At 48.5% G+C, this 12,212-nt stretch overlaps 1 protein-coding gene across 2 annotated transcripts in view; it reads left to right on the forward strand.

The window, feature by feature from the left end:
- ehmt1b (euchromatic histone-lysine N-methyltransferase 1b) overlaps positions 1-12,212 on the forward strand; it is a 44,108-nt gene that overhangs the window by 11,446 nt on the left and 20,450 nt on the right. For both annotated transcript variants that reach the window (XM_015943476.3, XM_015943477.3), the window contains exons 2-11: positions 2,773-2,854; positions 2,935-3,440; positions 5,668-5,881; positions 5,973-6,121; positions 7,286-7,438; positions 7,586-7,657; positions 7,738-7,840; positions 7,927-8,037; positions 10,075-10,352; positions 10,460-10,695. In XM_015943476.3, coding sequence (XP_015798962.3) covers positions 2,773-2,854; positions 2,935-3,440; positions 5,668-5,881; positions 5,973-6,121; positions 7,286-7,438; positions 7,586-7,657; positions 7,738-7,840; positions 7,927-8,037; positions 10,075-10,352; positions 10,460-10,695 — 1,904 coding nt within the window. The remainder of the gene's footprint in view (positions 1-2,772; positions 2,855-2,934; positions 3,441-5,667; positions 5,882-5,972; positions 6,122-7,285; positions 7,439-7,585; positions 7,658-7,737; positions 7,841-7,926; positions 8,038-10,074; positions 10,353-10,459; positions 10,696-12,212) is intronic.

A 12,212-nucleotide genomic window follows, 5' to 3' on the forward strand; every position in this document is an offset into this window, starting at 1 on the left:
TTCGGCACATTCTGGCACTCTCTCTCCCTTTCTCTCTCGGTCCCCCCCCCCCATCTCCTACCCACGCACGCTTCCTCCCTCACTCCCTCTCTGACGCCTTCTTCTTCTCAATGGAGGCCATGAAAAGAAAGCAGGTATGATGCTTCCTAGAGATGCACAAGAGAAAAGACCTGTTAGGTTCCCAGTCTTCACTCATGGTTGGCTTTAATTGGTTTTCAGGAGGTTCACAGTCTTGTGGTTTCTCAGTTTGTGAGATGCACTTTCTGGGTTCTTGAGGCGGGTGTCTTTATTTTGTGAAACCAGTGATTCCTGTGAGGAAGAAGTGCAAATCTATCAAAGGGACATCAGTGCACGGCGTGTTGCTTCTTGTTTGTGGAGCGAGCTCATCGTGGAATAAACCAGCTGTGTTACAAACGTTTTTCTGCGTGTCTCCTCGTTTGGGAAGAGGAGTCAGATCTCTTGAAGATCTGGAGACTACAGCCCGCCTGTGGCTCGCTGCTCTCTTTGGCCTGTGTACTAATGTCACTAAGACACATGACTGTGTGAACTTCTGTTTCTGTTCATCCTTTCATCGTCTCATGCATCCACCTCCTGTCACATTTAATCAGCCTTGATTTAGAACCAACGTGGTTAAAACCTGCACATGATCTATAGAAGAACGTCGTTTCCATCCAGACCTACCGCCGGTGGGGTTCGTTTGCAGATTAGTCAGAGACTGTTGGGGTTTGAGAGTTTATATACAGCTTTACTTTTGTTTAATCTGTTCGTGCTTAAGGTGATGAAGGTAAGAAGAAGTGGAGTTGTGGAGAAATGATGACACGGCAAACTGGGATCATTCTGATCACACAGTCTGCAGCTTCAGTCGATAAACTAACGGGCTTCAGCTCATTTAGTTTCCTCTTGGTCTTTAGGACCAGTCCCTGATGTGGTCGTGTGTCCTCTCTGGTTATACGGACAGCAGTTGTTTTCTCAGGCTAACAAGCTACAAATAAAGCTAAACAGGTCAAATAAACAGAAAACACTCTAACTAGATGTTGTTGTGTGGCTGGCTCCTTGAGAACCCGTGTCTGACTGTGTTAGAGCCCACTGTAAGGCTTTTTACACCTTGTGTTCTGGTAGCTCTGACTTGTCTTCAGGTCCTTTGGAACCGATCTAAAGATAGGTCACATTAACGTGAACGCCCAGGCCTTCACATACCAGCTTCACATGATATTGTACAGACAGTGGATGATTGAGTAAAGCTTCAGGAATACGACGAGAACAACAGACGAGGGGGTGTCTGAGTGTTTCCTGAACAACCGTTGGGGTTTTGTATTTCAAGGCCCTGGCTGCAGCTTCTGCCTAGTCTAACATCTTTTTATGTTAAATGAGCCGTTTAAGACTGCTGATCATCTTTGAGAGCTTTGGCTTCACGTTTGGAGCTTTGTTCAGTAGCGTCGGTGTTCCCATCCACAGCCTTCCAGACCCCTTCAGTCCCCATCTAGTGGAAAACTGCTGCAATGGCCGTGCTGTGTCAGTAAACAGTCTGGTTGTGAAATGGCGGAGATCTGCAGACAGCTTTCTCTGCCTCCCTTCCCCCATCTCTCCCTCTGTCTTCAGCGTCAGTTCCACTTTCCACCACTAGGGGGAGAGAAGAGGCTTTGCTTTTCAACTGGCTCTCCTATCAATAACAAGAGGAAGCTGGAGGTTTCTTCCTGTGCTCTGGCTCACAGGTCAAACACCACACAGCCCACATGGTCGTTGGGACCCCAGGTTTTGTCCTTGAAGAGCAGTTGTTGAGCTTGCTGATTGACGGGGTGCTTGTCTGTCTCCAGTCTCCAAAGCACATGTTCGAAGGCTGATTTTGGGAGTCTGTCCTGATGGTTGATTATGTTGGGCTCTCGGTTGCAAGCAGGACTCACGCTGTCTGGTGAGTCAGAAGACTGTAAGGAGGAACCTTAGGCCCTCTGATTGGGATAGGGTTAGGGTGCCTGCTTTGTACCGCTCTCTAGATGCGAGGCCACCCCTCATTCAGGTTGTTTCTGCACACCGGCCTTTGTTCTGCCGGTGCGGGTCCCACACACGGTTGAGGAGGGTTTTATTTGTTCCTAATTCTGGTTAAGGTGTTGTTCAGAGTCAGCGTGATGGGAGTCTGCTTTCCTTTGATATTGTCTTTGAAACACTGCCTCACATAGAAGGGTCTGCAACAAAGAGCCAGGCGAGCTCTCCACTTTCCTTTAGGCCTGTTTTCCCTCGGTGTGATCGAGACGATGGCGTGTTGTTGCGTTTCCTGATTTTTATCCCCCGAGAGTAAAAAACAGAAACAGATTGATGGGTGCCTGAGATCGGCGTTGAAGCTGCCTTCATGCTTTTCTGTTGCGTGCCTAGGAAGAACAAACAATGAAGTGCACAGGGTGGCCCCATTTTCTTGTCTTGCTCTGCAGTCAAGATGACATTACTGGAAAAGCACAACGTAATTGGTATTACAGAGCAAACGGCTTTTCTCCTTCCTCGTGTGTCTTGAGAGAAAACCGTGAATCTTCTTGTTTGAAAAGCTAAAATGGATTTCTGAGCACATTTATTGCTGATTAATTGAACCGGTTTCCTGTAGTATTTGTTTATTTTGCGTGTTTTTGAATGCCACAGAGTCCAGCACAACCATCATTTCTAAGCTTTAGAACAACTAATACTGATGACTTATTGAGCAAAACAACCCAAATGTATTAACTACAAATGTGATCTGTTAGCATTGTTAGCAGCAGCTGAAGCTTCTGTCACCTCCTTTCCCATCAGCCCGCTGGTTTAGCCGTGGATGAGGTTGCATCCTCAAAGGTAGAGGGACTCGACCCCCTGAGGGATGAAGAGGAGAAGTCAGGTGAGATGCATCATTTTGGAAGGTTTTTCTCTCCTGATCGGTCGATTTTAAATCCTCATTCTTGTGTTTTTTTTGACCAGATGGAGACAAAGAGCTTGCAGCCATACTGGCGTCTCCCCTAGCAGCGGAGGTGATGCTCAACGGCACAGAAGGTGACATCACCACGCACAAGAACCTGCTGACAGGCCACAATAAGACTGTACTGTTGGTGAATGAAAATGGCACATCAGACACGGAGCCCCCACATGGTTCTGTTACTGGCAGCAATGGATTCCTTCTCACCATGCCACTGCAGCAGCAGGAAGCTACAGCCTCTCTGGGTTCAGGAGCGTCCCCCCACAGGACTAACCGGTTCCCCTCGGGCTCGCCGACGGGGGAACTCATAGCCAAACCCGTCCCCGACTCGGGCTCTGTGCTGAGCTCAGGTGCTTTAAGGACTGCCCCCGTTACTGGGACTACACTGGGACAGGGGACTCCAGACACTATCAATGGCCCCGCTTCATGCCCCGTCCCAACTACGGCGCCCACCACCGTTCACCGAGCTCGAAAGACCATGTCCAGGCCGGCCGTGAGCCCGGCACAGAAGGTAGAGACACACATTTGTTTTGTTTTTGCATCTGACAAATCAGCTTTCACGAGTCGGATTACAGCCCAAGAATTCAGGAAATAATTTTAATAATCTTTAAAATACGTAACATAAAATGCAGGAAATTCCTGCAGAGGCCTCCAGTTGTGTTGGTTGATCCTTCCCAGAGCGGTGTCTCTGATGCAGCACCGTTTGCGGTGGTGCTCAGAGCTGCAGCTTCAAAGCAAGGCTGTGTTTAACGCTCCACGCCTCTCATGCTTCGCTCGGCTTGGCTGGTGACAGGAAGACTATGTAGACGGCCACGATTGGTCTTGAACGTAGCGGCGTTTGAGCTGCGTAAAGCTTCGGGAAACAAGTTGTGTTTTAAACCAGGCGTCTGCAGACTTTACGAATCAGAGCTGCTTCACATTCCTCCTAAGTTTGATCTATTTGGCCCAGAAAATGAAGATGAAATGTTTGTAAAATGTTTTTGTTCTCTACATGAACGCAAACCGCGGTTCACGCGTTCAACGTCGAGCAAGAATATAAACTTTACCGCTCTTTATGGGAAAACGCCACCTTTTATGTTCCGAACTATTCCTTCTAAACCAGGCAGGCCCAACAAACTGATGCAAGGTTATCCCCCTTCTGCAAAGTCACGTTCAAGCACTTTTCAAAGACGTTACAGGCAAGGGATTGTCCGGCGCCTCACATTTTTCAAAGTTCACACTTATGCTCAAAACAGCAATTGGACATCCTTGTCTCATGACTGTCATTGTGCCAAAACTACTTCTGTAACTGTTTCAAGCACTTTCAAGGATCTCAAGCTCCTGTACGGACTCTGTGTTAGCCTAGCGGTAAAACCGTTCCCTCGCTTTCAACACATTTTAGTTAGAAACCTGAAGCCTTTAATTGTTGTATTAAAATAACAAGAAGCTGTATGTTAATGTCTGGTTAGAGAAACAAGAAACTAGTTCTCCTTAAGCTGCAGAACCTCCGTGCAGGACAATCAGGATGTTAAAATGGCTGAAACTACCATTTCCTGTTGTCGGTTTCAAGTAATAGTGAGTCTAAACCAAAGGGACATCATTCAGAGGGACTAAAGAACCTTTAAGTGGCTCCAGAGCTGCAGGTTGCAGACCCCTGGCTTAGATGCTGTTGTTACAACCATGTCGGCACCATTTATGTCTGTTTGGGAAAATCTAGAGGTGCAAAAATGAAGAAAAAAAATGTAAATAAGTGTCTGAAAAATTCTAGGAAAAAGCTAAGTTGATATTTAGCTAAAGTGCATAAGCTGAGCTTTGTTCCTGAAGAATATTTATAATTTATTGCGTCATCGTATGCAGATGGGTAGGGGTGTGCTAGCAAGATTCTGGCGATACAGTCGGTGTTTCTCAATGCCAAGGAACCTCGCCTTGATGTCTTGGCCCCGCCCCAGTCGCCTAGGAGATACGTCATCAGGAGCCACCAAGACGTGTTCCAATGTTCCTGTTCTACCGAGGCTCCGTCCCGCAGCGCTCCTCTGTGAGGGCGGGGGTGGGGGGGCTGCACACGTTCCGCTCCTGTTTCCCACCAGCATCAGCTGATGGAGGGCTCTAGTTTCGTGTCAGCGTACACGGTAGGGTCGGGGAGGGGGGCCGGGCGGGGCGTGACGCTTAGCCGGGCAGGTGGCCAGGCTTGTAAAGCGCTGGGGGAAACCCTGACACAAATAAGGTTTTTTTTACCTGATAATATCCATCTTAGTCATAGTTTTAAATGTTTTGATTGAATGATGTCATTTCCTATCATGTTTGTAAGTGTTACTGCCCTTTGTGAATGTTGTGATGAAGCTTGGTTTGAAGAAAATCATGAATCATATCAAAACTGCACTTTCTGTCTGATATTTCCCTCAAATTGTTCAGCTTTAGCTACAAATAACTCCGAGAGTTCAGACTCAAATGTTTGTGTCAACGATTCGTGACGTTTTCTGGTTAGTTGTAGTTCCGGCTCATGTGAGCGCTGCACCAGTGTTGGCTCCGCTAAATCATCTCATCGGTAAGAGCGTGGGATGACTTTCATCCCTACCAACAGTGATCTGTCACAGAGCCAGCTAGCGTTGGACTGCCAAACCCAAACTAGTAAAACGTGCTAACTCTTCAGCCGTAACAATTACAAACGATCGTTTTTCGAATCTTAAAACCAACGGGTTCATTTAATAATGTGACAAATTGAAGATCTTAAGGTATGAAATGCATTATCATCCCTCCAGCTTCTGAACAAGGAGTTACGGCAAGCGAAGAGTGCCAAACTGGAGTCTCAAGTTGAGTTGGATGTGCAGGAATCTTCTCAGCTGTTGCCTGTTCAGAACCATCTACCTCAGAGTCCACCAGACGGGCCCGCTTCAGCACAGACGGTGTCACCAGCAGCTTCTACAGAACCAGGAGCTCCCTCACCTTCTCCACATCCTACTAAGATCCAGCTAGGTGAGACACAAGCGCCAGACGGGGCTGCTAGGATTCAGACGGCAGTAACAATATCTGGTGATGGTTTTTTTCACATCCTCGTGTCCCGCAGGACCGTATTCAGCAGGTTTCTCATCTCGGAAGAAGAAGAGGAGGATGGGAACGTACAGCCTGGTTCCTAAGAAGAAAACCAAAGTGCTCAAGCAGAGAACTGTACTGGAGATGTTTAAGGAACTACAGCAGCAGTCCAAGAGCCCACAGGTTCTGGATGTCCACTTCGTAACACCCCACCCCCAACACACACGCACCAACACTCCCAGTTACAGAACTGGTAAAAAGCACCAAAAGACGTTTCAAATTTAGTGATAAGTTCAATATTCAAGCAAAACTTTAACTCTGAATCCACCAGAACGTTTTTACACGTTAGAGCAAAAATGTTGAAATCAAACCCGGAAGATTGGAAATCTCGACATTTTAACCTCCAGAGACCCACGGTTGTAATATTACAACATCAGATTTAAGTCTACAAAAATAAACCTTCCCCATTTTTTTTCTTTTTAAAACCACATTTACATTGCTAATAGGTCCTATTGTTCAGTTCTGCAACACTATTGGCTGTTAAAATGTGTAAATTGGCCCGTTTATCTGGCCTCCTAGAACAACATGTGAAAGGTTAAAAAAAGATTTTGCAGTTGTTTTCTAAATTTGGGTCTCTGGGGGTTAACACCTGAAAATAGGAGCACCAGTGAGCAAGCCGTCCCCGAAGTCGGACATCAGAACGACAAACATTACACGACCTTCTGCTGGTTTCTCTGTTCCAGTCAGCCATTTTCCAGCAAATTTAACACACTTGTGGGCGGGGAAGCTCGGGGGTTCTCCCTGTAATCGGTGGGTTGCAGGTTCGAACCCAGGCTGCTGCTGTCGGGTAAGACGTTTCACCCTCCTTGCCTGGTGGTGGTGGTCGGAGGGCCCGGTGGCTCCGGGGAATGTCGGTCTCTGCTGTGTGTGCCCCAGGGCAGCTGTGGCTATGACGCAGCTCATTGCCACCATCAGTGAGGGGATGAATGATGCATTGTAGTGTAAAGCGCTTTGGAGTCCTCTGAAAGACGCTGCACAAGTGTGGGTCAGTTGTCGTTTTATCATTGTCCATTTTCTATCAGAAGCTACTGCAGGAGATGGGTGTAGGAGACTATTTCTATGTTGAGTCCTCATGAAACGCTCAGAGTGACCCATTATGATCAGAAATAATCATTATGAATGGTTCCACACCTTTAACGCGACACCGACCCAAATTTCTCCAGATTTATGAAAACGGCACGCCAGAGCACCTTTTCAAAGCTTTATTTTAAGTTTTATTTTGAAAAGCCTGACCGGGCATCTTATCCGAGATTGGTTTGTTTTGAAAACGAACTTGTTGCCTTTCAGATAAAAGAGATGGTGAACATCAACGGGGAGAAGGTGGGGAATGCATCTGAGGAGGAAGAGTGGGAGGATGTGGAGTCGTCGGAGGAGGAGCGGCAGCGACGAGTCACAGAACCTGCCACTGCTCTCCAGGAGACCTCTGGATCCACGGATCAGGTGGGAGAGGAAAACTGGTTTCTGCGCTTCCCCCTGCAGGGAGGAGTTTCAGTTTACTCAGGAACTTTTCTGGACTTTCTACAAGAATAAATCTGTTTTTGGGTTCATCTGCATGTAAAGTGCTTTGGTTCTTTTTTCCTGGTTGAGGCGAAAGATGAGCAGGAGTCCTACGATTCTGAGGAGGATGAGGGAGAGGAGGAGGGAACGGAGTCGGACTTGGTAAGGCCTCTGATTGATTGATCTGGTCCGCTGTTGGAATTGTTGTCACTGGAGTAACCGAAGCCACATGTCTGCCTCAGAGCTCCGAGTCCAGTCTGAAGAAGAAGCTGAAGAATAAAACAAAAGCCGACAGCGCGTGGCTCAGACCCCCCAGGAAGAGGAAAAGGAGAACGATCCACAAAGGTTGTCAAACTGCACCGGCTCAGAACTGGATTACAGATGTGCTCGTGGATCATTTTTCCTTACAGTTTCATTGTGATTTTGTTCAGAATCGGAGCCGGATGTCCAGCCTCACACTTCAGCACCTGCTGATGAGGAGCCACACACACAGGTGCTCCCGCTGGAGTCCGTCAGCATCGACAGGACGTCACAAAGTAAAGGTGAGATAGTACACCACGGCTCAGTCTGAGGAGTCGGCATCCAGCCCGTTTCATCTGAAACTGGAGTCAAAAGCTTCATTTCAAGTCACAAGAAAATTTAATTGTGTATAAACTAGGGATGAGCCGGATCCTCGTCTCAGACTAGTACCCGGTACGGATAAAGCGTTTTTGACGAGTACGAGCATGAAACGAGTAAAACTCGTAAATATCTGTAATCGTGCCGAAGGAAAATCCTCATTGGGTAACTGACTGTCTTCACGCTCTGTGATTGGCCAGTCACACAGAGCGCCCGCCCCTCCCTACACACAAAACTGCAGCCGGGAGCTCAGTCAGCGTCTGGCCCATCCGCACACGCACACGCACACACACACACACACACACACACACACACACACACACACACACACACACACAGTAACGGATCTCTCTGTGCTTGCTTCACTGTTGCTCACGCTTCTTCAGTTCTCCCTAGGTTTTCTTCAGCTCACCTCTTTTTCGGTTGAATATTTAAAGTTACTGTTTTTGTAACGTACGTGGTGCGTTTGACAAGACGGAGCTGAGAACGGCAAATTTGAAGGCAGGAAAAAACCCTGATTAATATCGCCACTAGTTCTGTTTTTACCCAGGTCTGTTTAGTTTTGATGCCGACGCGTTTTATGTTTTTGTCCAGTTGGACTTTGTGTTCCAAGCATCTTGTAAGATTAGTTAAAGAAAACGGCTTTTCACTTTTTCTGTAGACTAGTACAGCGTTGACCATTACAGATTAGGGGTTGTATCAACTAGTCGACTAGTCGACCTCAATGCTCTGTAGTGACTTTTTATGCCTGTCATCGACTAGTCGCTGTCACGTGATAATGACAAGATGCAGTCCTCGGAAAAGACAGCAGGTGACGAGCCCCTGCCCGTCTGGATCGAGGCTGAGGCGACGCGCTGTGCCAGAGCGTCGGTACCGACACCCGCCGTAAAACGGACATTAAACCAAATTGTGACCTTTACCCTCTTGCAATTTAACCTTCCCCTCAGCCCCATCCTAACCTTAACCAGCTTGTGCATGCAAAGCTCTGATTGTTGACGCGCTCCAGACATCTGCGTCCTGAGCACGGCCACAGTAACATTATCAAATCAGGTGTCGCCACCTCAAAAACTAATTTAACACGCGATCGTTCATGTCGGCTCATTTCCTTTTATGTTTTCTGTCTTTTATTCTTTTATTTGTGCCTGATGCCTTTCGCTGCTGTGGATCGGGGCGCATCACCTGTTTTGTCCTCCGGTGACGCACCTCACTGATGCGACCGGCGAGCACTCCGCTGTTTTAGCGGTCGGTAGATCTTTTAGAACTGCAGTTCAAAGGTAACTCATGAGGTGAATATATATGAACCCAGGTAGCAGTTTCTCTTTAGGATTGAGAGGAGATGCAGGAAGATAATAAACAGGCAGGACAGAAAAATAGTCAAATAAAAACAAGTTAGTTTTTGTACCTGCTGGTTGCAACAAACAGACACCATTGAAGGTAATCAGAAGTGAGGAACAGAAAATGAAATCATTATTTTAATGTTTAGAGCAGCAGGAACTCCGAGAGGCTGCAGGCGCATCAGTGAGTTTGCAGCCGCTGCGCAGGGGGAGGGGGGAGAGGGCTGAAGCAGGGGGAGGGGGGAGAGGGCTGAAGCAGAAACTACCGTTGTTAAAAGAAATGTGTTTAACTTTGAAAATGTGGGCGCAATTTTAATTGTCAAAAACTCCAGCGAACCTACCGACCCCCCCCCCCCCTCCCCATGCCACTTCAGGTGTGTGACGTCATCAACGACTAGTCGAAGTCGGCTCGATTTTCATTACTTGACTGTCGACTTTAAAAAGGACTGAAATCATGCAGCCGCTACTACAGATGACCTCCGATGTCAGCAGGGCTGGAGATCCAGCCTGGATGTGTTAAACTAAACTAACATTTTCCAACTCGGACGATTATTTTGTTTATTGAATCAGATCCTGACTGGGATCCAGTCACGTTCATGAGGTGAATTTTGATTATTGTTTTCCCAGACTCTTCTGTGTCAGCCATGGAGGATTCTCAGGAGCTTCCGCTATGCAGCTGTCGTATGGAGACCCCAAAGAGTCGAGAGATCCTCATCCTAGCAGACAGGAAGTGCATGGCCACAGAGAGCGTGGACGGACAGCTGACTCGCTGCCAGAGCGCTGTCCTGAAGCATGAAATGATGCGTCCCTCCAACTCCGTTCAGCTGCTGGTTTTGTGTGAGGACCACCGCAGCGGCATGGTGAAGCACCAGTGCTGCCCTGGCTGTGGCTTCTTCTGCAGAGCGGTGAGTAGCCGGTCTTAAACCCACGAATCACTTCAGGCAGGATCTTTTTGGTGCGTTCTTCAAATTTGTTGTTGGGTTTCTGAAACTCTGTGTCGTCACGCGTCCAGGGGACGTTCATGGAGTGCCAACCAGACTTCAGCATCTCCCACCGCTTCCATCGGGCCTGTGCCTCGATGCTAAAAGGTCAAAGCTTCTGTCCTCACTGTGGAGATGAGGCCAGCAAGGCCAAGGAGGTCACTATCGCCAAGGCTGACACCACCTCCACAGTTCCTGTGGCAGCAGCAGCTCACGGGCCTGCCACGCTCGGGGCTCCTGAGGGCAGAGCAGACACCACCACTGGAAGGTAAACACATCACCGACTCTTTGACCCAAACTTCAGGAGGGAGCTAATGTGTGAAATACACTCACTGGCCACTTTATTGGGTATACCTTGCTAGTACCGGGTCGGACCACCTTTTGCCTTCAGAGCTGCCTTAGTCCTTCGTGGCAAAGATTCAACACGATACTGGAGACATTCCTCAGAGACGTTGGTCCACGTTGACATGACAGCATCACGCAGCTGCTGCAGATTTGTCGGCTGCACATCCATGATGAGACTCTCCCGCTCCACCACGTCCCAAAGCTGCTGTGTTGGACTGAGATCTGGTGGCTGTGGAGGCCGTCTGAGTACAGTGAGCTCGTGGTTCAAGAAGCCAGTCTGAGATGACTGGAGCTTTATGACCTGGTGCATTATCCTGCTGCAGTAGCATCAGAAGATGGGTGCACTGTGCTCATAAAGGGATGGACATGGTCAGCAACAAAACTCAGGCGTTGCCACGGTGATGAGTTAGCACTAAGGGGCCCAAAGTGTGTGAAGAAAATGTCCCCCACACCATTACACCACCGCCGCCAGCCTGAAACGTTGATGCAAGGCAGGATGGATCCATGCTTTCATGTTGTTGATGCCAAATTCTGACCCTACCATCCAAGTGTCGCAGCAGAAATGGAGAGCCATTAGAGCAGACAGCATGTGTCCATGTTTGGTGAGTGTGTGAATTGTAGCCTCGGCTTCCTGTTCTTGGCTGACAGGAGTGGCACCTGGTGTAGTCTTCTGCTGCTGTAGCCCATCCGCCTCAAGGTTCCACGTGTTGTGGGCTCAGAGACGCTCTTCTGCATACTTTGGTTGTAACGAGCGGTCATTTGAGTTACTGTTGCCTTTCCATCAGCTCGAACCAGTCTGGTCCTCTGACCTCTGGCATCAGCAAGGCATCTTCACCTACAGGACTGCTTTTTCAGACCATTCTCTGTAAATCCTAGAGATGGTTGTGTGTGACAATCCCAGAAGATCAGCAGGTTCTGAAATACTCAGACCAGCCCTTCTGGCACCAACAACCATGCCACGTTCAACGTCACTTATGGCCCTGGCACACAAGCATCGGCTCCACTACGCCTGGACCGGGTTGGGAGTGTTCTCATTTAGGTACCCTTGGATATTCCCGCGCGCAACTGGATGTCTTTTCAGCCACTTTTCCTGTGGCGGTCTACTTGGAGCCACACAGGGCCGACACACCAACTGCCGGCTGATTGGCCGTCTCAAAATCAGGCGTACCATTAGGGGAAGCCTCCGATTAGTGGAGTCCGAATCTCCAGAAGCAGCACTGCTCAAGCCGCTTTTGTTTATTAACGGAGACACTGCAGACTTCTCCGCGCTCTTTTGCCCCGCCCACGAACTCGGAGATGCGCTCATGATGTCACAGGCCACAGACTGCCCATGTGCTCAATCACGCCCGCATTCCTAAGGCAGTGTGGAACGAACGCGGCCAGGCTGGGCGAGCGGAGTGGAGCCGGTGCTAGTGTGTACGTGGTAACAAATCAACTTTC

The sequence above is a fragment of the Nothobranchius furzeri genome, chromosome 6 (assembly GCF_043380555.1).
Source record: "Nothobranchius furzeri strain GRZ-AD chromosome 6, NfurGRZ-RIMD1, whole genome shotgun sequence".
In the NCBI taxonomy this organism is placed as follows: domain Eukaryota; kingdom Metazoa; phylum Chordata; class Actinopteri; order Cyprinodontiformes; family Nothobranchiidae; genus Nothobranchius; species Nothobranchius furzeri.